Below are 27,867 nucleotides of genomic sequence, written 5' to 3'. Positions count from 1 at the left end.
TCCACTTTCCATGTATCAGGCAATTTAATCATCACATACATCATTTTATAGGCCATCCCACAAACAATCAACCTCCCAACGAGACACAGCCTGTCTGGTTGAAGCAGGAAGTCCCCTATATGGCTCGGGGGTGGATCCAACGGGCGGCCAGATACCTGCCCTCAATCACCCACTCCCCTCACCTCTCCCTGCCGTCTGCCACACTATTCATTTTCTTCTTCGCTCTACTTCTCTTCTTTCCATAATGAGCCGAGTTTCTGCTTGTTTCCGGGGTAACCCGAGAAAGCCGGTAGGGGGCACTGTAACGGTGTGTGTGTGTGTGTGTGCCGGGCTGTGGCAGGCAGTGAGGCCGTGTCCTAGTTTTCCTTGCCTGCGAGCTGCACGATTTCTGGGCCCCTGCCAGCTCCGGGCCGTGGTTACATAAGAGCCAGGCTGGGTTTTTTTCCTGGAACTCAGCCCCTCCACTGATGTGTGACCTTCAACAGTAATTGCCAATAAAAGTGTGTAGGAGCTGTTTACCCAGAGATACTGGCTGTGCCTTCACTGGGGAGGGGGCAGGTTGGGGTGCTGAAGACGGGGTGCTAGGTGGGTGGTGTGTGTGAGAGTGTAGGTGTGTGTGTTTGTGTGTGCGCGTATGTGAGCACTGTGTGTGTGTTTGACAGCATGGTTGTAATTAAGCGGGGGTAGAGGCCTGCTGGATGGGGTTCATGTTGGGTGTTTGTGTGTCTGTGTGTGTCTGTTTGTTGGTGTCTGATTGTGTATGTGTGTTGAAACATGTGCGATTGTGTGTGGATGTGTTTGTGGATTATGTGCCTGTTGAGAGATATCTCCAGCCCTGCAGGTAGCCCAGCTCTGATGTAACAATTATGGCAGGAGGAAGGAAGCAGGAACCTCACCCACTCTCTCCGTCTCTATCATTCCTTCTCTCTCTCTCTCACTCTCTCTCTCTCTCTCTCTCTCTCTCTCTCTCTCTCTCTCGTCTCTCTCTCTCTCTCTCTCTCTCTCTCTCTCTCTCTCTCTCTCTTACTCCATCTCTCTCTGCCAATTTCTCCCACTGTTTCCTCTTTTTCTTCCTGTCTCCCACCACCTTTGAATGTCATGACATGAAACACAATTCCTCTCTTCATGAAGGTTCTCATTCTCTCTCTCCCAACCAGTGAAGACAGTCTGGTGTGTTGTCCGTGGACAGAAACACAGTTGAGCTCGAGACAGCCTGTGTCAGTCCTCTCTGCCTGCATATGTCCACAGTAGCACAGTGCTCTGGAGCCGGATGGCTGGGTGGAACTGGGAATCTAGGTCACCTACAAAACACAACATGAACAACTGGCTATAAAATATGTTCAACTACAATCTAGTGTATTGATCCACTTTATTTGATCATATAGTTACGGGAGATATGTACTAGCATGCCTGTTATACAGTTTGCCATGAGGCTCGTACCATTTGGACAGTGATAGATGAGATTGAGGGCTGCAGACATTCTTTGCGGAGCTTGATGTCAGACGGGTGATTTATTTGACCCTCTGAGGTCAGTGTTGCCTCTCTCTCAGCAGTGTGAAACAGGGGAGTTTAGACGACTATATACTACTTCACAGGCTTGCAATGTACTTCTCACGTTCTTAACTGAATTCCAGGGATGGTGTCTGGGGACTTTTGTATCATCATTGATGACAGACTTTGGAGACTTACAGGTCTGAGGAGGAGAGAAGTAGGGTCAAATTCAGTGAAAATGACAGAGAAGCACAGTCAAATTTAGCCTCCTTTACGCCTTTATGGCTTCGGACAGAACAGGCTGGTGAACCCCAGGATCTGTTTCAGTCACAAATGGTCGAAACATGAGTCAGCCAACGCCTGCTAAAACACAAACACATGCACCAACAGAGCACTCTGAAGAAGAAAAACACCTAAAAAGGTTTTCGTGTGCTCGTGCTTGCTTGTTTCCTCTGCCATGGAATGCTCGGAGGTGTCTGAGCAGGGGCTTGCCACGGGGAGATTCCAGCTGAGTGGAACAGTTACTAGGGCGGATGTGGTGACCGTCAGGGGTTCCTCTGCGGTGGCTGTGGTCAGACCGGGGGCGACAGGGAGCACGTATCTGCTCAGATCCCGGGCCTTTCTAAAGGCAGCCGGCTGGGTTTGATGTGGTGGTGGTGGGGGAGGGGCTGGGGCTGGGGGCTGATATGGCCTCTTCAAGCTTTCTGGCTGACTGACACAGACAACTTCTTTAGACCTGTCAGTGGTGTCCTGCTCTACCACACACACAGGGCACACTACACAGAGTGCAGTCTACTTGGACTGACACTTCTGGATTGTCTTTGATATGTGCCTCTAGCACGTTAGATTGGAAATTAAACTGACTGTTAAAGTGCAAATTGTTTGTAAAATGGCTGTAACTCCTACATGGTTTATGGATGTTAAACATCCTCAAAGCTGACAGTATGTACTTTAGCCTCTAGTAATTGTTTCCCCCAAATCCAATATCCATTTCAAGTCAAAATACTTATGGACTGCACTGCACATAATTGCTGCTTAGTGATCCAGAAGATTTGTTTGTAATGAGTTTCTTTGTTGGAGAGCACTATAGCACCTCAAACCTCTGTCCGTTTCAGACCTCTACTACTCTACTGTCCTGTATTCTGACTCTGACCGTGACACAGAGAGACCCAGATTCCTGTGTGTCATGTTGGCAGAGCTGGTGTTTATTCTGGTATCTCTCCCTCTCTCTCTCTCTCGCTCTCGCTCTCCATCTCTGTATTGTGTAGGTGACAGATGGGCACTCTAATCTCCTGTGTGCCACTGTTTTGGTGGCCATTATGTAATCCCCCTCCCCCCCCCTTACTGTCTGTTTATGTAATGAACAGGATTTCAATGGAGTGTAGCTTCCAGACTGTGCTGTGCTTGTGGAGTGTAGCTTCCAGACTGTGCTGTGCTTGTGGAGTGTAGCTTCCAGACTGTGCTCTGCTTGTGGAGTGTAGCTTCCAGACTGTGCTGTGCTTGTGGAGGTGTAGCTTCCAGACTGTGCTCTGCTTGTGGAGTGTAGCTTCCAGACTGTGCTGTGCTTGTGAGTGTAGCTTCCAGACTGTGCTCTGCTTGTGGAGTGTAGCTTCCAGACTTTGCTCTGCTTGTGGAGTGTAGCTTCCAGACTGTGCTGTGCTTGTGGAGTGTAGCTTCCAGACTGTGCTGTGCTTGTGGAGTGTAGCTTCCAGACTGTGCTGTGCTTGTGGAGTGTAGCTTCCAGACTGTGCTGTGCTTGTGGAGTGTAGCTTCCAGACTGTGCTGTGCTGTGGAGTGTAGCTTCCAGACTGTGACAGACTTTGCTGTGCTTGGCACTGTTTACAGGAACTCAGACAGGATAGTTGGTACTGTGTTTCAGGGAATTATGTTAAATACTTAGCAGAAGTGCAAAGTGAACAGCAGTATCAACATTCTGATAAAAGGACTAGGAATCAGGGGGAAATACTTAGTCAGGCAATGGAATAGTAACTGAGCATGTTATTTGTCTCTGCTTGTAAGCAGGCTCATATCCTGTAACTCCACCCTTCACTTCCTGGTTGATAGTCACGACCACTAAACCTTCCCAACTCTTTTTTACCTTTACCTCCCCCTGGAATGACCCAGGTCTAACCCCCGGTGAAAGGCATGGCATTGCTTACAACAGCTTCCACTTTGCATGCTTAAATCCTATGATTCATAGAGGAATATATTTCTAGTAAATATTAACTCTGTGTGTATGGACATTGTTAATTCCATGTTGCATGATGACTAACCCTGTGATTGTGTCTGTTGGCCCGCTGGCTTGGCTGTGCTAACCTTCCTCACTGCACCCAGGAGCTGGATCAGAACCAGCCCCAGAAGCTACTGGAGGACCAGAGGAGGGTAGGTACTGATCTCAACATCACCAGAACCAGAAGCCCCTCTCACCCTAACTTCAACACTGACTGCTGGGCCTGCACACTTCATCAGCTTCAACAACCGTAGAGATTAGTTCAGACATGTCAGCCCCGAACTTTGCTTCAAAGTATACTTGGTCATGCTTCACCAAGATAAGGAAAGTTTTTTTTTTAATGCTAAACCTAATCTGACTCTTTATCCGTTAACCTAATTTGGGAGGAAATTCCCTCAAAGCTGAGATGAAATGATACAGTTGTACTTCACCAACTGCATGAAGCACAGCTGGATCATCAGGGCGGTGGAGGGGAGGAAGGAGAGACCACAGTACCTGACTTGGACCCAGTATAGGTGGAGAACATTTGTGTTTCCTCTGAGCTGCCTGTCCTCAGCATGAGGCTCTCTTAACAGCCTCCTCCTTCACAGCTCAGACCAGCTGCAGTCTCAAGTGGGAAAACAGGGACCCAAGTCAAGGATGTGCTCTCCTGTTCAGGTCTTCAGTGCTTATCCTCACACTCATGACTGCTTTTCGGCCCACCGTCAATGAAAGCCTGAAGCACCGGTCTCTCAATGGCTATCTGGGACAAGGCAGTCCTGTTACTACTATCAACATGTAACCATAAGAACAAGACTTGCATAACGTCTCCTTCATTCTCCTTCTTCAAGTCCCACCCTGCCACTTCCTTCACTTTTTACAATTAGTGGTCTGTCAGGTAACTGTGGGCCATCGTTGTTGTCATGGCAATGGCCGTGTCGTGCTGACTCTCCTGCGTCAGAGGATGAGTCACATCGTGGGAGGGGTGGCCGCAGGTTGATCAGTCTTAAAACAGGACCTCAACTCCTAGATAGAGACCAGCTTCACAGCTGTCTTGTGTGAGTGATATATCTGAGGCTGTCTTGTTAGACGGACTTTCAGACTTTACAGTATGATACTTTAAATCCATGCATTGCAAAACATAATGACTCTAAACAGTGCGATTCCATTCAAAGGGGTGTTCTTGACTCATGCCTCGGCCTTTACAGGAAGTGATATGGACAAACCAAGTCACATGGTTCTTCTCCTCGCCCTCTCCTCTGTCTGGCATCATGACAGCCAAGACCTCTCTCTCCTCTTTCTCTGAAGGGCGAGGCACTACGGCAGATTCTGGTGAATCGTTACTATGGCAACTTCCGGAGTGGGGGTGGGCGGAGGGACAGCCTCACTGCCTTCAGCAACGGACCCCTGAGCCCTGTAGGACCTGGAAAGAGCCAATCAGGTGAGGGGAATCTGCTGTTGTCAGGGTACGGTATGGTTTGCTGTTTATTGGATTCCATTTTATCATCCTCCTTTCTGTCTCTCTGACCGTTGGGTTTTATATGATGGTTCATACTTGGGGGAGCAAGGCCACAGAAGTATAATCTCTTGGGGCTGACTACTTCACACTATCATAACTCAATCCAGTCAATAGTACTTGATCATGTTAATATGCTTTGGCTTGTGGATCATCATGTCACAAAGTGACAAGGAAAAAGAAATCCTTAGAGGAGCTAGCCCCCATTCTAGTATGGGGAACCCCAGTATCAAACCTCCAACATCTTAGTGACATCAGACCCTGCTCTGTCCCCTGCTGTTCAGCCTCCAGCAGCAGCACATTCCCCTTCTGCTGCCTGGGGCTGTGTCCCAGGGTCGGGTCCACCTCAGCACAGTGCTGTGTTTGTGTGTCGAGACTTCCTCTGTGGCGTGATCATCCTCCTAGTGTTCTATCTTAACTAAGCAGGTCGAGTATCTGAGGAGGCCCTGAGAGGGAAAACACCCAGTGTGCTGGCTCTCCTACAGTCCATCCCACCGCACCACAGCTGTTATCAGACAGGAGATAAGGCCTTCAGTCTCACACCTGTCTGCTATTAGGAGTGAAAACACTGACCCTGCTCACCTAGCCATAATGCTTTCATCACCACGGCGTCTGTTTTAGAAATATATCTGAAAACAATTTGTTAAATTCTGTTTGTATGCTTTTATTTGATTTGAACACAAATATAGTTCAAGTATGTGTTTTTAAAGCCTTATTTTCATAGTATTTTTATGAACAGGAGTCTAGGAAGTTTGAAATGCAGTGATAACATATTGACCCAGTAGCCAGCATATATGTGGAACAGGAGTCGTGTGGGCCAGATGGCCGTGTAGATTCCCATTCAGCGTTGTTGCCACATTGCACAAAAACCAGACGGCACTGAATATTCATGTGTGTGGTGTAATCATGTTAGTCAAGATGCATTTTTTTATTGGTTCTCATGCCAAATACAGTTTGGTACAGCTGGAGCACTATGGCTGGTCCTGGGAAGGTTTCTGGTTGACTTTCTCGTGCACCAGCACTGACTGCCTGGCCCTCTGCCAGACCACAGGAAGTCTCCCCCTTCCCGCTCTGATCCATTTCTAGCTGTTGCTAGGTGATGGGCTGCTACTTCCTGTGTAGGCAGCCTCATGCTGCACCTGTTGAAGTCCTGTCCTAGAGCTTGTCTTACCCTGAGAACTGTCTGCATGGCCATGCAGGCCTGCATGTTGTCTGTCTGCATGGTCCTATGCAGGCCTACATGCAACACACAACTAGCCTATGCTTGTTCAGATGAGAATGTGACTAAGGGCTTAACACTACACTATATAAATGATGTACTGAAAATACCAATCCATATACCTTAAATTATTCTTGCAATGGCCATATGAAGGTGCCTTCACCCCAGGTCTGGGTGGTCCGGGGGCGCTGAGTCGGGGAGAGATGAGCCTGGCAGAGGTACAGTGTCACCTGGACAAGGAGGGCGCATCTGACCTGGTCATTGACCTCATCATGAACACCACCAGCGACCGTGTCTTCCAGGAGAGCATCCTATTGGCCATTGCCCTGCTGGAAGGTGGCAACACTACCATCCAGGTCAGTCACACTCACCTATCAGTGTGTGTGTGTGTGTGTGTGTGTGTTTGTCTCTTTCTAATAGTGCTCTTCTACAGTAGGGCAGCACATGATGGTGATGGTTGAATTGATTCATATGTATGAGGTGTGTGTAGGTGTGCAGGCCATTCCATCAACACACCACTATCATCACCTCTCCTCTGCTTTCAGTTTCCCATCATCATTTATAGACAGCCTTGATAAATGGTTGCTTTGGCAACCAACATTGACGTAGGCCAGTGGCTTACCCCTCAGAAGGATGGGAAAGGAAAATTGTCTATAAGTGTGTGTCCAGTACATATTTGTGTGTGCGTGCCTGATTTTCTGTGCGCTCTCTGTTTTTCTTTGCCTAGCTGCACATATTTTCTTTTCTTGTCTGCCCCACTGTATGTCTACCCGTCTGTCTGCCTGTCTACCCCTCTGTCTGCCTCTTTACCCGCCTGTCTACCAGTCTGTTTGTCTGCCTGTCTACCCACCTGTCTACCTATCTGTCTGCCTGTCTACCCACCTGTCTACCTATCTGTCTGCCTGTCTACCCACCTGTCTACCCGTCTGTCTGCCTGTCTACCCACCTGTCTACCTATCTGTCTGCCTGTCTACCCATCTGTCTACCTATCTGTCTGCCTGTCTACCCACCTGTCTACCTATCTGTCTGCCTGTCTACCCACCTGTCTACCTATCTGTCTGCCTGTCTACCCACCTGTCTACCTATCTGTCTGCCTGTCTACCCATCTGTCTACCTATCTGTCTGCCTGTCTACCCACCTGTCTACCTATCTGTCTGCCTGTCTACCCACCTGTCTACCTATCTGTCTGCCTGTCTACCCACCTGTCTACCTATCTGTCTGCCTGTCTACCCATCTGTCTACGCTGTTGCATAAGAAGGCAGCTTGTATAATCAGATTAGAGTGAAGAAGGCGCTGTAGCGTAGATAATGCCCTGGCTTCCCACAGCTAGCTGGGCTGCCTGCTGCCTCTGCTGCAGAGCCCTGTCACGTGACCTGCTCGTGTTACATAAGGACTGTGTGAATGAACAATGAGGAATGTCTCAAGCTCCAAAACATTCCTGCCTCCTTCTCTTCTCTGCTCCCTTTTCCTCCCTCTCTCCTCCCTTTCTCCTTCTCCCTCTCTCCCAGCCCAAACTGGGTCATGGTGGCCTCCGGAACTGGGGCAGTGGGGAGACAGGGGGAGGGAGAAAGGGGGAGGAGGAAGAGTGTGGTGAAAGAGGAGGTTGTAGGGGGAACTGAGAGAGAAATTAGAGCTCCCTCTTTGACACAATTTGTTCTGGAAAGAATGCTTAGAGTTAAGTTTTTCTCAGTAAGAGAACCAAACTTTACTATAAATTAAGAACATCTTTCTTAAGGAACACACAGACCAGTTCAAAAGTTTTGTAAATACTTACATATTTGTTTTCTGGTCCTGTCACTTAACAAAAGCACAGTTACAGTAGTTCAAAAATACAGGTAGTGTGTGCCAGTGCATGGGTGTGTCGAAGAGTATTTCACTTCTCAAACTGATGAGCTGAACTGAAGTTTCTTGGTCTATTCAGTCCCTACTATGCTCACTCGAACAACTCAGTCTAGAAGGAATGGTATGTGTCTGGTATATTTCATATTTAAAACACCTTTCTTTTTTGTTGTGAAATATTTATTGCTTTTCTTCATTTTTCCCCATTCGCTCTATAACACAGAGAGAGAGAGCGAGAGAGACGTAGAACATAGTGAGGTGTCTTCTGTCTGTGTCCCCCTCTTCTTGATGTCGAGGTGTGCACCGGTTTTGCGTTGGTGCACTCACGTAACATAGTTAACCATTAGCTCATGACCTACATACTGGCCACAAATAAAACATGACACACACACATACACATACACACATACACACACACACACACACACTGCTGTAACAGAGGGGAGTGTTCCTGCCTGCTTCCTGCTCCAGCCATCCTTGAAGAGTCCAACTGGCTATAAATCAAGTTGTGACATGGCAACTCATGACATTCTCTCTGGTCACACATCAGCATGGAAGCAGCCGTCATGCTGCCCTCCGCTCTCAGAGCCTGAGACGCCACACCAGTGAAGGCTGATTCGGGCCGGTAACGGTGTCGCGGCGGGTGAGCTGGAGTGGTGCAGTGCTGAGAGCAGAGACTTGTCTCCTGAGGATCGGCCCTGACTAGACTGGAAAGTAGTTAAGACACAGTGTCAGGGGAGGCGAGGTCTGGAGGTCGGATTGACTTAGATTTCTGGTGATGTAACCGCTAGGGAGAGAGAGAGCGGAGGGCTGACTCACAGAGAGCCATCGTTGGAAAGAAGAAGAAGACAATAGAAGGGAAAAGATGGCTGAAACTTAGTTTGGTCTGAAATGTGGCACTGCCTGACGAAACCAAATGAGAGCCAGGGAGGGAGGCTGCTTGGGTATAAATAGCTGTTATATAACATCCCTTTGTTGATGCCAAGTAGCAAAACGGAAGGAGAGAAGGGAAAGCGCTGTGACCTTGTTTTTTCACCCCCACCCCTCCTCACCCGCTCCCTCTCTCATTCCACTAGGGGGCTGTCTCCATGGATACAGACGGCTCTCTGTTTACCCAACACTGCAGGGGGGCAGAGACGGCTGTCTCTCTCTCCTCTAACCTCCACTTGCACTCTCTCTCTTTCTCTCGGTCCCACCATCACTTTACGGTCTAGTCTCCACTCCGTCCCTTGTGTTGCTTCATTCCCAGCATCACACTTCACTCTCCATCCCTCCGGCCCTCCATCTGTAGGTGCCATCCAAACACAGACGTCCATGAAGCTGACTTCCTGTAGAGTGGAGACCATGTTGGAGACGCTGATCTACACTCCCTCCCTGCATCATGAGGGCCTCACATGACCTAGGCTAGGGTTGTGAAGCTACTAGACAAATTGACACGTCAGTGCTGTGTGCAGTATTTTGTATGTCATAGTTAGTAAAGTTGTTTGTGCAAGTACATGCTATGTGATATACATTGCTAGCACAGTAGTCTGTGCCCAGAATGTCCCTGCACGGTAGCATAGTGATTCCAGTTAGAGCTTAGTTCCTGGATGACGCACCCACGCTTACACACCAAACCACACCGCTTTGAAGGCTTAGTGCCCCGGCCTCGTGTTACCAAGTCTGGTCCTCCACCAGCAGCCCTGCCAACCCCTGCACCTGGAGCCTATCCCAGCCCTCACCGGCAGCTTAGTCCAGGGAGTGCTGTGGGTTTAGCGGTGGGGCTCTCCTGGTGGTTAGCCCCCTGAAGGCAGAGAGGCAGGTAGGGAGTGGAACATAGACATGATTACATAAGAAAAAAGTGGTGTGGTTGGGTCTGTTCCAGTGTTAGAGAGAGAGCTATAATGATTGTGTGTGTGTGTGCGTGTGTGGGCGTGTGTGTTTGCTAATAGGTATTGTGTGTGTGTTTGCTATAAAGGTGTCAGTGTGTACATGTATCAGGGTGTGTATGTGTGTTGTGTTTGTGCTGGGCATGTCTGAGTCTCCGTGTGTGTGTGTGTGTGTGTGTTATGTAAGCGACGCAGATCTCCACGGGTGGAGGAATGGAGCATGGTGTAGGGGGGAGGAAGGGGGAGCTGAGAAGAGCACTTGTCTCTGGTTGGATCAGACTAATCGGTGTGTGTGTTATCCTGGCCCCCAGCCCTGTGCGCCCCCCCCCCCTTTAGACCCCAGCATCCCACCCACACATAAGCTGTCTAACAGAGGACAGGGTTACGTGAGCAGGGAGGGAGGGGGTGAGGGGGGGAGGAGAGAGAGAGAGAGAGAGAGAGAGAGAGAGAGAGAGAGAGAGAGAGAGAGAGAGAGAGAGAGAGAGAGAGAGAGAGAGAGAGAGAGAGAGAGAGAGAGAGAGAGAGAGAGAGAGAGAGAGAGAGAGAGAGGGGGGGTAACTGTGCTAGCCCTCCCTGCAGTGGCTTGTGAGTGGGTTGCCAGCGGTGCAGTTAATCCCCCCCTCCTGCACCACCATCCAACTTCAGTTTATTTATTACACTGAGTCTCATTGGCAGCCCCCCCTCGCACACACACACACAGAGTCTCACACTCCACCCTTTCTTGTCTCCTCATCTCATCCCCGCTGATGGCAGAATGTGTACGTGCGAGAGAGCTGCCGCTCAGTGGTGCCTGAAGAGGGCGGGGCTGGCAGGGGGCTCTGGAATCTACTGGTGGGGGGGGGGGAGGGGAGGGGAGCACAAGCACACAACTATGTCATTGTTTGGCAGAATACAGTGGAGGGATAGAGAGGCTAACTCTGAGGGCACTGTGTTGTGCTACTGTATTCTGTGCACACATACTGTTAGCGTTAGTGTACGTGTGTACACGTGCTGTGACTGTGTCCCTCGGTTTGGTTCCTGGTTTGTGATCACCTTCCAGTGTTGTGTCAGCCCAGTGTTGTGAGAGCCAAGGTCCAACCATGTTTAGGTAGGGGGAGTGGTGCTGCTCATTCATTTTTGGCGAGTGAATGGTAGCCACTCTGTCCCACGCTAGGCCAGATTATCAAGGTTCCCGTCTAACCTGGATACATGGCAGGTTACGCAACAGGCTTTTCAGACCTGCCCTAGATACCAGCTGATAACAGTCTGTCTGTTGTTTTCCCTTATCATTCTCTCACTCCCTCTCTTTCTTTTTCTCACTCTTTTTTCCCCCCTTCTGTTTCCTCCTATTGCTGACTCTTTTTCTGCTATTTCTCTCTCTCTCTCTGTCCCCTTCTTCCTCCCTCTCTTCTTCTATCTGTGTAAATAGGCCAGCCTTCTCCCTCCTCCCTCTCTCTCACGCTTGTTTTTCACCTCTGGTGTGACAGGCCTCGTTTTGCGAATGTGTCAATTTGCGAATTGGGAGAGAGAGGGTGGGGGAAAGGGAGGGAGGGAGAGAGGGAGCGAGGTAGATAAAGAGAGGGAGAGAGAGGGAAAAGCCTCTTGTAGTAGGCATCAGAGAGTAGACAGCAGCTCTTACATAATCAAAACACGGGGCCTTGAGGTAAATGGGACAAGCAGGATCCATGGCAGCCTCTTAGGGGTTAGAAAGTACTCTCATTTGGCCTGACCCAGTTCTGATGAGGACAGCCATAACACTCACCACGAAAACATGTCCCACATGTTGAGTTAGTGTGTGTGTGTGTCTTTCTCTTTTGGTGTTTTTGTTTTCAAACTCTGGTAATGGTGACCTCATAGAGAACAGATCATAGAAGAGAGTCCTTGTCATTGTCCCTGCTTGCAGAGTCAGAGCTGGTGAACAATACAGCCTGTATGTCTTCTATGGTCTCCCAGCAGTCAAGTATGCAGATGACTGTATTGGTAACTTGAGGTCATCTCCATGGTGATTCTCAAAGGATTGTTTAAACATTAACTGGCCTGTATTCACCTGTTGAAACAAACTGCTCTACTGCTCTAAATGAATGTAATAGGAAGTTAAAAGAAAATGAAGAACTGCTTTTGTCCATACTGTTTAATGACAAAACAGAAGGTTATATTGTAGCTTTCCTGTTCTGGTTGAGATGAATTGACTGGCCCGTGCTCTTGGTGTTTGCTCTCCTCTTCTTCCAGCGTTCGTTTTTCTGTCGTCTGACAGAGGACAAGAAATCGGAGAAGTTCTTCCGGGTGTTCTATGACCGTATGAAGCTGGCCCAGCTCGAGATCAAGGCCACCGTCACTGTCAACACCAGCGACCTGGGTAACAGGAAGAAGGATGATGATGCCCAGGATAAAGACTTGCCCGTACGCAAAAAAGGTCAGCGGTCTACCCTAAACGCGTTTGTGTTATTTGCCTACGGTCATGTAACTTCCTGGTTATTAACTAATGAACAGGCTTGGGTCAAATCAAAATCGACACAATGACTTCAGCTCAAGATGTTGATGGTTTGTTTGGCGAGGAAGAGATATATCGTGCCAGTTAACCAATTGAGTTGTCTTCAAACACAACTCACGAGCAGCCAAAGACTCAGCCGTGGTGGTGACGGAGGACGTGAGGGGGCAGTTGCTGGAGGCCTCCTCCGCTACCAAGAAGGCCTTCAACTCGTACCGGCGCGAGGCGGACCCCGAAGACCACTTCTCAGCAGCCGACGGCCAACTCACCGCCGGCGACAAGACCCAGGACGAGGGCGAGATGAGCTTCATCATCGTCATCATGCAGCCCATCCTGCGCTTCCTCCAGCTGCTCTGTGAGAACCATAACCGTGACCTGCAGGTCAGACCTTACACCTACAGAAGGAACCCTTACTAATTACACTGAACATAGAAAGAGTCATAGAAATGCCCTCCAGCTGGTGTAGCTGGTGGCATTTACATATTGTTCTAGTACTGTATGTGTGTGTGTGTGCGTGTGTGCGTGCGTGCTTGCCACTGAGCTAGTGGTGGGCTTTAGATTAAAAGGAAATAACCCTAACCCTAACCCTAACCCTAACCCTATGCAGTAAATCATGTGCATCACAGTGTGAGAGGTGAGGGCAGTCCGGGTTGCACTGTCCTCAGCGATCTGCCAACTTCTCACAACCATTCCATTCCCCTGCTCTCGGTCACTCAGTCTGACACTGGCAAACTGGCCTCTCTCTTACACATTCAAACTGGGACAGAAACGGATCTCAAATGGCTTATTTCAGTACAAATTGTTCCTACTATATAGAATAGTGTTGTTGAGGCCAGAACAAAAATAAATAAAATTGCCAACACAGTATTGACTTTCTTCATTTTTGTGTACTTACATATTTATTTACTAAATGACTTACAGACAGACAAACCATTCAAGTCTTTTCATTCCTCTCCTTCAGAACTTTTTGCGTTGTCAAAACAACAAGAACAACTATAACCTGGTGTGTGAGACGCTGCAGTTCCTGGACTGCATCTGTGGCAGCACCACCGGGGGCCTGGGCCTGCTGGGGCTCTATATCAACGACAAGAACGTGGCCCTCATCAACCAGACTGTGGAGAGCCTGACGGAGTACTGCCAGGGGCCCTGCCATGAGAACCAGGTAGGCACAGCTTGGGCATCGGTCAGTAGAATGACCACGTCACCCTGTCCTCCAGCCCACTAGGACTACACAAGCAGTGAGTGAAAACCAATTTGACTGTCAACTTGCCATGTTTCTAGAACTGCATTGCCACCCATGAGTCCAATGGGATTGACATCATCATCGCCCTGATCCTGAATGACATCAACCCTCTTGGAAAGAAGAGAATGGACCTGGTCCTGGAGCTTAAGGTGAGGGCTAGGGCATGGGATTGGTTTGGAAGCTGGTTGTTAGGCTTGGGGTCTGAGGGCTGATATTGAGTTGTTTGGGAGCTAGATGTGACTGAGGCATTGGTATACAGTACCTAAGGCTAAGACTTGGACCATGTCTGGGGTAGGGGCTGAGATTTGGGGCTTCACACTGGGCACCCATGGCTACTTTATACTGGGGTGGAATTTCCAAAACAGTGTGCTGCTGCTGTGAAAACTGGACAAGTCATTCATCTTTACTGAGCTAGCAACTTTCCTGCCAAACCAAATATCTGCATTTTCCGCTAGCACCGGGGATTGGGCCTGTTTACTTTGGAAGGAAAAACAGAAAGCGCTTAAAAAGATTTTATCTTCATGTCTGAGGTACCTCATGACTAAGACATGATGAATACTCCCTCTCTCTCTCACTCCTTCTCTCTCTCTCTGTGTGCGTGTCTGTCTCTCTCTCTCACTCCTTCTCTCTCTCTCTGTTGTTACCGCTCTCTTAGAACAATGCCTCCAAGCTGCTCCTGGCCATCATGGAGAGCCGACATGACAGTGAGAACGCTGAGAGGATCCTCTACAACATGAGGCCCAAGGAGCTGGTGAGAAGCTACCGTCTCAACATATCTCTGCAGATCTCCCCGTTTACCACCTAATACACTCCAGAAGCCCAATAATGACCCGTTTCATATCTGTCCTTCTTTGAGTTTTTTTTTCTCAGTCACCTCTAAAATCATGCCGTGTTATAATGATATGGGGTTGCAGGTGGAGGTTATAAAAAAGGCCTACCTCCAAAGCGAGGTGGAGTTTGAAGACCCTGAGGAGGAGGAGGAGATTGGGGAGGAGGAGGAACACGATGCCGCCTCCCCCAGGAACGTGGGACACAACATCTACATATTGGCACATCAGGTTGGTTTAAAGGGACTGTGTCAAGGACGCTTCACCCAAATAGGTGTCTTATTTTCCTTTGCTGGGTAATTTGCGAGTGCTTTCAACCTCCTGTTCTCTGCCCTTGGTCATGTAGCTGGCACGTCACAACAAGGAACTGCAGGTGATGCTGAAGCCAGGAGGCTCTGAGGGAGACGAGGCCTTGGAGTACTATGCCAAACACACCGCCCAGATAGAGGTCAGGACACAACTTTGCAATAAAGATGTTGGGCCTCTCAAATGTTTATTGAACATAGTGACTTTTCTACCTGCCCTCAACTGAATAGAAGACCTTGTGCTACCCTGGAGCCGAAGTAGCTAGTCTAGTGTTGTGACTTGACTCCCCTATTACACCTCATGACTTAAACCCTGTGGTGCCATGTCTGGCCCACAGCCCGTGAGGTGACTGGGTGTGACTTGTACTCCTGTATGTCCCCCTTCAGATAGTGCGCCATGATCGCACCATGGAGGAGATTGTTTTCCCAGTACCCAATATATGTGAGTTCCTGACCCGCGAATCCAAGCTGCGAATATACTACACCACAGAGCGAGACGAGCAGGGTAGCAAGATCAACGACTTCTTCCTCAGGGCAGAGGACCTCTTCAACGAGATGAACTGGCAGAAGAAACTCAGAGGTAGATCGTGGCTCTGTTATATATTCATGTACATAGAAAAAAGAGAGGGTTCTACTACCTTTTGACTGAAATAGAAGATATGTGTAAAAAACATTTAGCAGCTACAAAGTGGTTTGACTTACTAGGTATGTCATGGTATTAAACTGTACTCTCTACTTTACTTTACTGAAATATATATCTGGCTTTATATATATATATTATATTGATATAATGTATATCATGCTGTATGCTTGTGCTTGTGGTCTTTGCATGTTTGTGTTTTGGCCCTATTACGTGATTTGATGTGTGTTTCCACTGTCAGTATGCAGGGGCTTTCCACATCCTTTGAGCCGTGAAGCATCTGTATCTTTATGAATCAGAACTGAGAACTATGGCATACTTACACACTCACACATAAACACACACGCACGCACCACATCCACACAGACAAACACATGCCCACACACATACACACTTCATGTTGCAGTCAAAGACAAAAAAGTCCCTTTGTCTGTTTCCTCTTTCCCGATAAAACAAGAGTGAAAGAGACCGAGAATAGCTACAGTGAGCAGGGCCTTGGTGTCAGCTGTGGGTTGGGTTAGAGAGAGGGAGAGGAGCTACAGTGAAGACAAGTGAAGACAAGCTACAGTGAAGTCACAGTGAACTAACCGAAGGTCCTGGTCATGTCCTCTGTTTCATCCGGTTCCCTGATGAGGCACTAGCATCAAAGCATCTTGTAAAGGGTGCTGTTGTACTAATCATTAACATTACAAAACCATGGTATCACTAGCTGAAGAAGTACTATATTATTTTCCTCACAACAAGAAGGATTTCATTGTACTAAGACAATACTTCAACCATCTGTCTTTCTCCCCCCCTCCTCCCTCCCTCCCCCCCTCCTCCCTCCCCCCCTCCTCCCTCCCCCCCTCCTCCCTCCAGCCCAGCCAGTGTTGTACTGGTGCTCCCGCAACATGTCCCTGTGGAGCAACGTGTCGTTCAATCTGGCCGTGCTCATGAACCTGCTGGTGGCTTTCTTCTACCCTCTGGAGGGCATCAGAGAAGGTCAGTCCCCCCCTAACCCAACTCCTCAACCCAGTCCCAAAACTTGAACCTCTGACCCATGACCGTCAATAGAATATGAACAACTTCTAGATTGACTAATATATGATTTAGTATTTTTAAGGACTTTTCATACACATTTTCGTATATGTATATATATATATATCTGTATATTTCACAACACCTAGCAAAAAATCTATATCATTATCTTGGGGTTATGAACGCTGGTATTTATGAGAGTGACATTTCTCATGTTGACATTGGAGATCATACCTCTATCTCACTACATCTAAGGAGTCTGTGTCTGTGCATGTCTGTGGCTCGATTATCTCGGGAACAGGGCATTGTATGAAGTTGAAATTTGCCAAGTGTATTGCTCAGGAACCGAGGATGTGCAAAAGTTGTTTGAATGAGCCATTTGCAACAAACTATTATAAATATTCAGTATAAATGCAGCTATGTTGCGCTGTTCTGTGTGTGTGTGTGTGTGTGTGTGTGCGCATCTGTGTGTGCACATGGGAAGAAAGTGACAGTCTGCATGCCTCTGGTGTGGTTCTAAAAGCATGGAGATGGCTTAGGACCCCTGACACGGCCTCCTCTGCTCCTCTCCTATCCTTTCCTGAAGCAGGAGGGATGGAAAGGAGATAAGAGCAGAGGAACTGGCTCTGTTTCTCCCGCTGCAGGTCGATGAGCAGCAGGTCGAAGCCACAAAGCTAAAACGCATGACACCACTTGTGGACAAAACTAGATTCAAGACAGATGTTTATGCAAATTCACCTCTGATCCTTCACACATATCAGACATGAAAAGTCCCCCAGAAGCGTACCTCTGTAGGGGGCCCGTGTGCCTCATCAATCTTTCAACGGGGGTATTTTTAGAGGCAGCTCTGTTATGTAAGTGGCACTTGTCATGTGACCTCCACAGAGATGGGTGGAGGATTGAGGAGGAAGGGGAAGGAGGGGCAGTTATCTCTCCCTCAACCAGAATGGCCTTGCTCCCCTTGCCACCGACCCATTTTCTCCTCTTTATCTTTTTATCTTTCATCTTACATTTACATTTAGTCATTTAGCAGACGCTCTTATCCAGAGCGACTTACAGTAAGTCCAGGGACATTCCCCCCGAGGAAAGTAGGGTAAAGTGCCTTGCCCAAGGACACAACGTCATTTTGACACGGCCAGGAATGGAACCAGCAACTTTCTGATTACTAGCCCGATTCTCTAACCGCTCAGCCACCTGACTCCCATCTTACCTTGATGACTTTTTCTTCATCCAAGTCCCCTCTCCTCCCTCACACGCACAGTATGCACATGTAGAGAGTCACACGCAGTATTAAACCCTTGTTTAAGGAATGGGGCTATAAACAGAAGCAGTAGGCTGTGTGGCCTGGTTATGGGCAGGGACCAGGGAACTGGGGGCTGGTTGGCCACTCAGTCATATGAAACCCCCTGATGTAACCCTAATCCAGGATTTACCCTGGGTTCAAGGGGGACGCCAGGTAGGCTTTTATTAAATCTTGGCTCAGGAACAAGCACACACGCTTACACCCACACACAGGCATACTCTTGGGAGTTATGTAACCTGCTCTCTGAGTTGAAAGTCCTGATGTGAGTCCTGGGGCCTGCCTGCTAGAAAGTGGGAAGTGTGCTGATCTCCAGGGCTAAGCTATGAACTGCACAGTCATTCTGCCAGCAAGAGTGAGCTCACGGTCTCATTCTTCCTCCTTGGTAAACCTTTCCCATGAAGATAATGGGGAATGATTTTGATGAATATTTAGCACTAAAGAGGACATTGGAGAGTTGTCAGCCTTGCTAATTTTAGCAATGTGGACGTATCCTATTTGGAAAGTTTTTTTTTAATGATGGTGTGTGTGCCTTTTCTAGGTATACTGGAGCCCCACCTGTCTGCCCTGCTATGGATAGGTATGGTGGTATCGCTATCCATTGTCGTCGTCATGCCCCAGCCCCTGGGCATCCGGGCCCTCATCCTAGCCACCATCCTCCGCCTCATCTTCTCTGTGGGCCTGGAGCCCACCCTCTTCCTGCTGGGAGCTTTCAACGTGAGTGGGACTACACCTCCCTGTGTGTGTGTGTGTGTGTGTGTCTGTACCCTCTGCAGTCTTCGCAAACTCTATACCTCCTCCCTCTCCCAGCCAGTACCCAGGGTGCCAGTGGCGTCACCCACTGGTTTACCAAAAGTCCTCCCTGGCAGAGGCACAGCGCTTGGTGGGGTGTGAAGTGCGTCACTGAACACTAGATACTGACACACTCCACCCCTGTAGCCGTCAAGAGGGATTTGGAACTGGGACTTCACAGTCCTAACACCAGACCTCGTCCTTACCTGCCCACATGAGTCCTTCTCCACCCCCACACTCCCCCCCCCCCCACACACACACACACAAGTGTGGACATACCTACCCTGCTGTATAATGAGCTACTAACGCTGACCCAAGCCTCACCTCCTCCAGTTTTCTTAAGCAACGGCTTACTAACATGCAGCCATGAACATACACACATTAAATAATGAGTGTCTCTCACTACTTTCCAGGTGTGTAATAAGATCATCTTCCTGATGAGTTTTGTGGGGAACCGAGGGACGTTCACGCGGGGCTACAAGGCTATGGTGTTGGACGTGGAGTTCCTCTACCACCTGCTCTACCTCATCATCTGCAGCCTCGGGGTGTTCGTCCATGTCTTCTTCTACAGCCTGCTGGTAAGACACACACACAATGTATACTTGCTAGCAGTATAAATTAAACACACACACGTCTTGTTTAAACACTGTAAAAAGGAGATTCCCACAAGTGTCTTGGAACCCTGGACTTTGGTCGGGTTGGCAGGAAACACCTGGGGGCAAAACCTGCTCCTGAGTCAGCAGAATGAGGAGTCACTCTCCAAACCACATGTTCTCTCCTCCAAAGTCTTTCCTATGAACAGCCTAATGGTGCACACAAGGACAGGGTATATATAGTGTGTGACTGATTCTGTTGTTGTTGGGTAGTTGTTTAGGTGTTGGATGATGTGTTTCTGGGTTGTTCTAAAATGTAACCTCCAAGTGCCAGGATGGTTTCCGTTCTCTTCTCAGACTACAAGCAGCCAGTGCAAATGACGCAAGTGTCTGTTTTCTTGTTGATGTTTCCATGTAAATGAAATCCGGTTGAAAAACACTTTAACTGAATAGAACAGCAAGAGCTGTGGAACGTACGCAAATGTTGCTCTGAGAGTGTCCACATTACAGGAAGTGGGTTATCCCCCAAATATTTTTGAATGAGCAAAAATACAAGCAAAATTACAAATTGGAGTCAACCGCTCCTCCCCATCTCCCATCACCTCCCTACCATTATGACTAGCGTCATCGATGACTCTATACAGGCTGCAGTAAGGGATCTATACCCACAGATGGGAAGTAACAAAGTACTTTTCTGGTATCAGTACTTTACTTCACTATTTATTTTTCTGACAAACTTTTACTTTCACTCCTTAATTTTTTTACACATATATGTACTTTTTTAGTTCTTACATTTACACAGGATCATTACTTTAGTTTTGATCTGTATTTGGTGCCATGATCAATATAAATTCTTTTTTCATTTCATGGCTATCACGCTCAAAAAACGTAAGCTAGTCTACGTATGTTACAAATATCTACAAATATTTTCCTCAAAAAGTTTCGAAAGGTGGAATGTTTCGAAAAACATTTTTTGAAAGGTTTAAAAAATAAATAGATAACAAAGTGTCTTGTTTGTGAATCTGTTTTGGAAAAAAACTTTTGAAAGGTAAATAAAATACTAAACTGGTTGTGTTTGTAAATTTGTTTTTGAAACAAACAAAAAATTAAGGTGAAATGTTTTTTGTTTTTTTTGTTTATGATGAGTGATGAGTACCAAATCATACCTTCAAGGTTTGTCAGACAGTTTGTATGTTGCCGCTTCAAATAACCAATCTGTGGCCTGTTTGACCAACTATCACCAATGTTTGTCCAGCTGTCTCACCATGTGAATGGATCTCAGTTGTTCATCTGAAGCCCCCCCCCCCCCCCCCCCCCCCCCCCCCCCCCCCAGCTGTTTGACCTGGTGTACCGGGAGGAGACCCTGCTAAACGTCATCAAGAGTGTGACCCGTAACGGGCGCTCCATCGTGCTGACGGCTGTGCTGGCTCTCATCCTGGTCTACCTCTTCTCCATCGTGGGCTACATCTTCTTCAAGGACGACTTCATCCTGGAGGTGGACCGCATCCCCAATACCACCTCCCCCACGCTGGGTGAGGACACACCCAGCAGCGCATCATCCCAGTTAACCCTCTACAGACTGACAGGACTTTGACTTCACCAGAAGGCCCTACATACAACAAGATCTTAGTCTCCTATTCACACACGCACTTAATGGCTGTTATTTGATATCTTTAAACTTCATGTGACTTGTGTTTCTATTTCCATGGCATATCCTGCTACCTGTTTTTGTAAGACATTGAAACTGAAAGAAAACATTCAGAACTAAAAACAAAGATGAAAGCCTTGACCCCCCCCTCAGCTAGAGTCTGTCTAGGTCCTAACGCTGCCTCTGTCCTCTGCCTCTGTCCTCTGCCTCTGTCCGCTGCCTCTGTCCGCTGCCTCTGTCCTGTGTAGAGAACAGCGGGAGCATGGCCAGTGAGCTGCTGTCTAGCAGTGTGTGTCGTCCTGACACTGGAGAGAACTGCACCACCGCCGTCCTACAGCAAGGTACTATACTGCTGCACTCTAGAGTCTTCTTCTACATCCCCCTGCAGCGAGATCCCAGAGGTTTGAGGGTTGTGTCTCAGAGGCCCACAGCTCAATGTGAGTGCTTCACCTCCCTTCCTCTCTGCCTCTCAGCTGGGGTTCCATCCACAGAACCAGGGTGGAAATATACCGTTTCTGTCCAACTGTGTTGTCACCTTTTAACCTGCAAATAAACGGGGTAAAAGAGATGGTTCAGATGTGATCTCCTTTCCAAGGTCTGGGCTTGCATGTAACCGGTTAGGTGACTTTCCATGTGAGCTCTCGCGTTACTGGATGTGTGCGTGTGGCTCATCCTCTGCCTGTCCTCAGACTCCTCAGTGGACAAGGGGGAGGATGACGACAAGGAGAGGACATGTGACTCTCTGCTCATGTGTATCGTTACCGTGCTGAGCCACGGCCTGAGGAGTGGAGGGGGGGTCGGAGACGTCCTACGAAAGCCCTCCAAAGAGGTATTGTGTGTGTGTGTGTGTGACAGTGCAGAGGTTTAAGAGGACGCCTGGGCCAGCGGGATGTTTGGGTCAAGTGAGTTGATAGGAAGCACTTTGCCCTCTCCTCTATTCCTCTCCTCACACCACAGACGTTTGGAGGGTTTCCTTGTAAACAGCCCCAGTTGCACAACCTCCTCCCTGAATAGGAATCAGGCCCAAAATAGCCTTCCTCTGAAACAGTCCTAGCCAGGGACTGATGACAGAGGGGATTTGAATGTCTACCCCCGTTCTGTCATACACACATCAGATGCAACACAGCGCCACACAGAACGAATGACTAACTCTACTTCCTAGATATGGTCTGAATATGTCTCACCACAGGATCTGAAGCAGGGTAAACCCTCTCAGATTGAATAGAATGTATTACAATGTATTTACAATGTATGTGTAAAGTATTTAGTCTTCAGGACTAACAGGTACTGTAGAGGTGTGTGAGGAGATTCTGGGTTATGAGTGCGGTTGTGTAAGCACTGCTTTATCACTGTAGCATCTGTTGTGCTGCACCTGGGTGCTTGTATTTCCCATAAACACCAGTGATAGGGTGGATTAACCTAAGCCCTGTTAGGACCTTTTAGGCCTCCTTCAGCGTCAACAGGCCAATCCTCTTATGTTATCCCACCATGATACCACAGGCGGACCTCTTCTCTAAGTATGTCATTAGGTTAGGCTAAACAATGTGTTGATTTTTATGATATAACAGGATACCTATTGTAATGTGTCCCACCCAAGGTTGACAATGCATTGAAACACATGATTTGGGATCATTATTGGTGAGCTCAGGAAGAGCACACAGAAGTCCTCAGCTTTAATGGCATCTCTCCTCTCCAGGAACCCCTGTTTGCTGCTCGGGTCATTTATGACCTGCTGTTCTTCTTCATGGTCATCATCATCGTCCTCAACCTCATCTTTGGAGTCATCATCGACACCTTTGCGGACCTGAGGAGTGAGAAGCAGAAGAAAGAGGAGGTCTTGAAGACGACCTGCTTCATCTGCGGTGGGTGGGACACACAGGTTATTTGTCCAAAATGGCTAGTTTGTGACCTGCACTCTTCTGCTGAATGGATGTGAGAGTGGTTAAAATGTGCACACAACCCCACGAGTAAGCCCAGATTGACACCTTAAAGGGGTGCAGAGATCTCTGCACCCCTAAGGTGCAGAGATCCCCTCTCTGCTCCACAAGCTTGACCTTCCAGCTAGGGCTACCGTAAACTCTCTTCCATTGGCTCTCGCTCTCTGTGCATCTCGCTCTTTCGCTTTCTGTATGCATGTGTTGTTTTGTCTCTCTCCCACTGCCCATACCCTGTGTTGCCATGTGTGCGTGTGTGCCAGGCCACTCCAGCAGTCAGGGCCAGTAGGCGGCAGATGGTGTTAAGCTTGGTTGAGTAGAGAGGGCCATCTCTGACTCGCCTCTTGAATAAGCCTGACCACAGGGGGAATGGCCGTATCCATGGTTTCCGGCAGGATGAGATGAGATACTGGGTTAAGGTCTAAAGGATCAAGGCTCCTAGAGAGATGCGTCCTTGTTGACATGCATGAAGTGCTATGTACAGTGAGCACCAATAGCACTTGAATGAAAAAATGAATTCCCATGATCTAGCAGGATGGCTTCCATATTCCAATGTGGTCTTCTCCAAAATCATTGGTTGGCACTACATCCTCATGCAAGACAATGAACCCAAATAATCTGCCAGAGCAACCAAGCAATCTTTCTTGGCCAGAAAGTGGCAAATTCCTGTCTGGTTAAGTCAGTCATTCAATCTGAATACAAGAATGTGTTTTACATCCAAGAGAACTTGATACCAAAAGCCTCAGAAACTATAACCTGAACACTGTTGCAGTCATCATTGAAGATACCCAGCAGTCACTGTGTATAGGTCACAGGCGTCAGGTGAAGGACGTTGACCAAGTAGCGAATAGGATTATTTTACATATTGTCAAACTGTCCACAAACGTTTGTGTCATAAAATGTATGAAACATACTTTTAAATGTACAAGGGAGTCTCCTTCCAGCTCATGACTTGGCAATACAATAGGGCATTTCTGGTAACATTATTTGGGGGAAGTACTTACTGGAGGGTAGACAATAAGTCATGTCTGGTGCTCCACCTCTTTCCGCCCGAGGGAGATAGAAGGGAGGAATTTCAGAGACTTCAAGAGTTGAATTGTTACCTTAAACTCAACACTTCACTGGGTCAAAAGTGCATGTTTTCCTGGAAGTTGCTCATTCCCCATTTCTTGGAAGGTTTCAAAGCAGCACTGCAAGTTAACCAACATTTTGCAATGGCTGTTATAACAGTAACATTTAACTTGAATTACTTGTGATCCTAAGCTGTGTGTGTGGGCGTGTGTGTTTACAGGCTTGGAGAGAGACAAGTTTGACAACAAGACAGTGACGTTTGAGGAGCATATCAAAGAGGAACACAACATGTGGCACTATCTGTTCTTCATAGTCCTGGTGAAGGTGAAAGACTCCACTGAGTACACAGGTCCTGAGAGCTATGTAGCAGAGATGATCAAGGTGAGACACACAGACACACACTTGCTTACTTGTGTAACAGAGAAATGGGTTAACCTTCTCCCCATGTAACAGGTAATGTGACCTGGAAAGGCAGAGTAGTGGCTGCACGTAGGAGAGTAGGTCGTCTGGGGTAGCTTCAGGTCGGGAGGGGGGGCCACAGAGTTGTGTTGTTTAGTTATACAGTCAAGTCCCTTGACTACATGTTGACTAAAACTGAAAGGGAACATTGAGCCTGTGTCTACTGTCAGCACCTGCTGGAAATGCCCTGTGGAAGCTGTGGGTGTGCCTTGGCTGCGCACAGCCAGCCTGTTCGTTAACGCCTTTCTGGTGTGAGGTTGGCCAATAAAGGGTGTGTGTCTAACTTCACGTTGCCTCAAGGTCAGAGTTCAGCGGGGTCAGGACACATTCAGACTTGCGGACGTGCTTAGTCTCACTGAACTTATATGAATGTACACACACACACACACACACACAGCAGCACACTCATTCAGTCAGTCACCCCCACACCTTGAACAGATGTAAATAACCACATTCACACATACAATATGCCCTACTACTAACACGCACACACATTTGATGATACAACAGATTTAACCATACAGGAAGACAGAGAAGCAGAAATTAGCATTAGTCGCTGCCAAACTGCCCAGACAGATTAGACTTTGACTACAGTTATAAATGAATGTATCTAAGTGTGTGTGTGGGTTGGGGGAGGTTATGTGTGTGTGTGCGTGTGTGTGTGTGTAGTTTCCCATATTGTCTCAGTTGTTATTTTAGTTGCAATGATGTCATAGCAGTCTGTTCAGTCTGCAACGCCTCAAGTGCTTGTCTCCTAGAAACACAAATACTGTAAAAGGAAAGATTCCAACACCCGAGACGCTACTCTTACTGCCTGGAACCTTAGAAATATGAGTAGGCAGAGAAAACTATTTGTATATTTTTTTATATAAGTAAGTAGAGTAAATGCAGTGAATTTTCCAAACTAACGATCAGACAAACATCTCCAAACCACAGATCTTGGACCAGTTACAAGCACCCCACACACCCTCTAAATAATATCTATACCTAGCCCAAGTCTCACCTCAGTGTCTCCAACCATCCTTGCCATGCAGGAACACAACCTGGACTGGTTCCCTCGGATGCGTGCAATGTCTCTTGTGAGCAGTGATGCGGAGGGTGAGCAGAACGAGATCAGGAACCTGCAGGAGAAGCTGGAGTCAGCCATGAGGCTGGTGGGAAACCTGTCTGGACAGCTCACTGAGCTCAAAGAGCAGGTATGTTTTTGGTCATTTTATTTGTGGTGGGTGTTGTGTCAGGGGAGTGTGGGTGAGTGTATAGGAAAGAAGAATGTAGAATGTAGTGGAGTGGACGCCATGCGGCTTACCACACACAGCTTAGCCTTCTGACACCGGGGATGTGGGTAAGAGGGCCAGAACAGGGTCTGTTCTTTTCTGAGAGCTACACAACATAGTGATATACTCACATACACCCTCTCTATCTGCCCCCCCCCCCCCCCCCCCCCCCCTCCCAAGATGACCGAGCAGAGGAAACAGAAACAGAGGATAGGTCTTCTGGGCCACCCCCCCCACCCCCCCCACATGAACGTCAATCCCCAGCAGCCTGCGTGAGGTCCAGAGTCACCTGCATGAACCAGGGACCTGCCTTGCACTGCCTGGACACTTCTGACAGTCCATGTGGTACACAAAAGAATGCCAAAGTGTGTGAATGCAGTCACAGTAGTATGTTTGATTGAATTATTGTCATTGCGTCTGAGTGTGTTACTCACTGTGTGCGTTAACGTGTGGATGTGTGGTTGTTCATAGACATGAGAGGAAGTGGCCTGTTCTGTAAGTTCACGTACTGGCTTCCTGACTTTCAAATGCCTTACTGTAAGATGTCTTTTAGCCTCAATGCCTTCTTCTTCATCTTATTCACCGCTTTGACGTGTGCCAAAGTCCTGTCATTGTGAAGGAGGGATTGCTCCTATTCAGTGGCCTTGAACTGGGGGAGCTTGAAGCCTCAATGTTGCACCAGTGCTGAAATCTGATTTTAGTCATGTTACTTGAAACGTTTATGGTGGCTTTGAATGTAAAATCTGTCAGGAAAATAGCAGGTCATCATGTCTTATGTATGAAGAGAGATTAAACCACAGTTAACCCGAAGTTAATGTCTAAAAATGAAGAAATGGGTATTTGCGTTCATATCAAGAGTTCATATATCTGAAGAAAATGTATCTTCAATATTTTCTACGCTAACAATGATCCATAAATGAAACACTGTACCATCCCTCTCCTGTGAGTTTTGTGATGAAGCTGCCAGCAAAGTTAGAGTCCTTAAACCCTCAAATCTCCATCTATCCATTATGATAATACCCTTATAGTTTTACCTTCCACCTTATGTTCAGATGTGGTGTCACACTCCAGTTCAGAAAGAAGCCATGGTGTGTCATAGTGTCTTTTCGTCACTTAACCTTCAGAGGATGGTGTGAGGGGCGTGGCTCACATATAAGCAAGCACTGTATGAAGAACGGATTCTAGGTTAAGGTCTTAGGTAGGCCTGTAGTGTTTTGACCAGTGTTAAGGAGTCACTCTAAAGGAAGGCATGTGGTAAATGTCCAGTCACATATTGGGAGCACACCACACACGGAAGTAAGACCATGGAATCTTCCTGTTTTTGGATATGTTGGCACTGAATATGTCATGAAAATCTAATATTTTATATACATTCATTTATATCTAAACCCTCAGCACTGATCATTTATGTTATATATATATAAATATTATATTGCCTGTAGCACAAGAATGAATGTTTTCTTATTCAGTCTACGAATGAGAGGCCGGTTTGTAGTTTGATTGCCGTGTTTATGTAAAGAAAATCTCTAGAGTACTAATAGGATACTCATGTTAGCCTTTGATACTAATATGATCTATATTTTTTCTTAAATGTACATTCCATTCTTTAAAGTCTGTTTTAATAAATATGTGTGAGAAAGCCATCCCGGAAACGCTTGCTACGTTTGTCATATATTTTGCATCTCATCTTGTACTGTCAGTCATTAGTGTCTGTCAGAGGAAGGATGGTAGTAAACTGGTGAGGGCTTCACATGGCTAATAAGAAGTGGATGAGGTGTCACCAGTGGCCATGATCCAGATTTATGTGTGTTATTAAATGTTTATCATGTGATGCACAGAAGTGGTTATCCACTTATCTAAAAGAGTAGTGGCATTCATTCCTATGCTGGCCACTCCAATTGTGGCCCATAATGAATGAGAAGGCTCGCACTGAGCAGGAAGTGAAGGGGGAATGCCACCAGACATGTGTGAAATCTGTAGGGTTGTGGCATCCCCCTAATGAGGAAGTACACTCGCCTTTACTATGGAGCATAAGGTAGTTGGTATAATTAAATAAGCAGAAAAGTGGATTTAACAGAGAAGACTGTCCTGTCCATAGACACAACAGGAATGGCGGGTCACTTCGGATTAGGCAGCAGGTACCCTGATGATTTGT

The 27,867-nt window shown here is 47.5% G+C and overlaps 1 protein-coding gene across 1 annotated transcript in view; it reads left to right on the top strand.

The window, feature by feature from the left end:
- LOC136951764 (inositol 1,4,5-trisphosphate-gated calcium channel ITPR1) overlaps positions 1-27,355 on the top strand; it is a 52,893-nt gene extending 25,538 nt beyond the window's left edge. The window contains exons 39-61 of the mRNA XM_067246365.1: positions 404-409; positions 1,477-1,506; positions 3,826-3,873; positions 5,009-5,141; positions 6,604-6,791; positions 12,351-12,534; positions 12,737-12,990; positions 13,571-13,771; positions 13,891-14,001; positions 14,508-14,603; positions 14,767-14,910; positions 15,026-15,127; positions 15,372-15,564; positions 16,483-16,605; positions 18,483-18,658; positions 19,147-19,311; positions 20,660-20,858; positions 21,223-21,315; positions 21,664-21,803; positions 22,671-22,836; positions 24,200-24,360; positions 25,473-25,634; positions 25,893-27,355. Coding sequence (XP_067102466.1) covers positions 404-409; positions 1,477-1,506; positions 3,826-3,873; positions 5,009-5,141; positions 6,604-6,791; positions 12,351-12,534; positions 12,737-12,990; positions 13,571-13,771; positions 13,891-14,001; positions 14,508-14,603; positions 14,767-14,910; positions 15,026-15,127; positions 15,372-15,564; positions 16,483-16,605; positions 18,483-18,658; positions 19,147-19,311; positions 20,660-20,858; positions 21,223-21,315; positions 21,664-21,803; positions 22,671-22,836; positions 24,200-24,360; positions 25,473-25,634; positions 25,893-25,988 — 3,171 coding nt within the window. The 3' untranslated portion in view covers positions 25,989-27,355. The remainder of the gene's footprint in view (positions 1-403; positions 410-1,476; positions 1,507-3,825; positions 3,874-5,008; positions 5,142-6,603; positions 6,792-12,350; positions 12,535-12,736; positions 12,991-13,570; positions 13,772-13,890; positions 14,002-14,507; positions 14,604-14,766; positions 14,911-15,025; positions 15,128-15,371; positions 15,565-16,482; positions 16,606-18,482; positions 18,659-19,146; positions 19,312-20,659; positions 20,859-21,222; positions 21,316-21,663; positions 21,804-22,670; positions 22,837-24,199; positions 24,361-25,472; positions 25,635-25,892) is intronic.
- Positions 27,356-27,867: the final 512 nt, after the last annotated feature.

This window comes from Osmerus mordax, chromosome 1, assembly GCF_038355195.1.
Source record: "Osmerus mordax isolate fOsmMor3 chromosome 1, fOsmMor3.pri, whole genome shotgun sequence".
In the NCBI taxonomy this organism is placed as follows: Eukaryota; Metazoa; Chordata; class Actinopteri; order Osmeriformes; family Osmeridae; genus Osmerus; species Osmerus mordax.
This window is presented reverse-complemented; position numbering and strand designations above follow the sequence as displayed.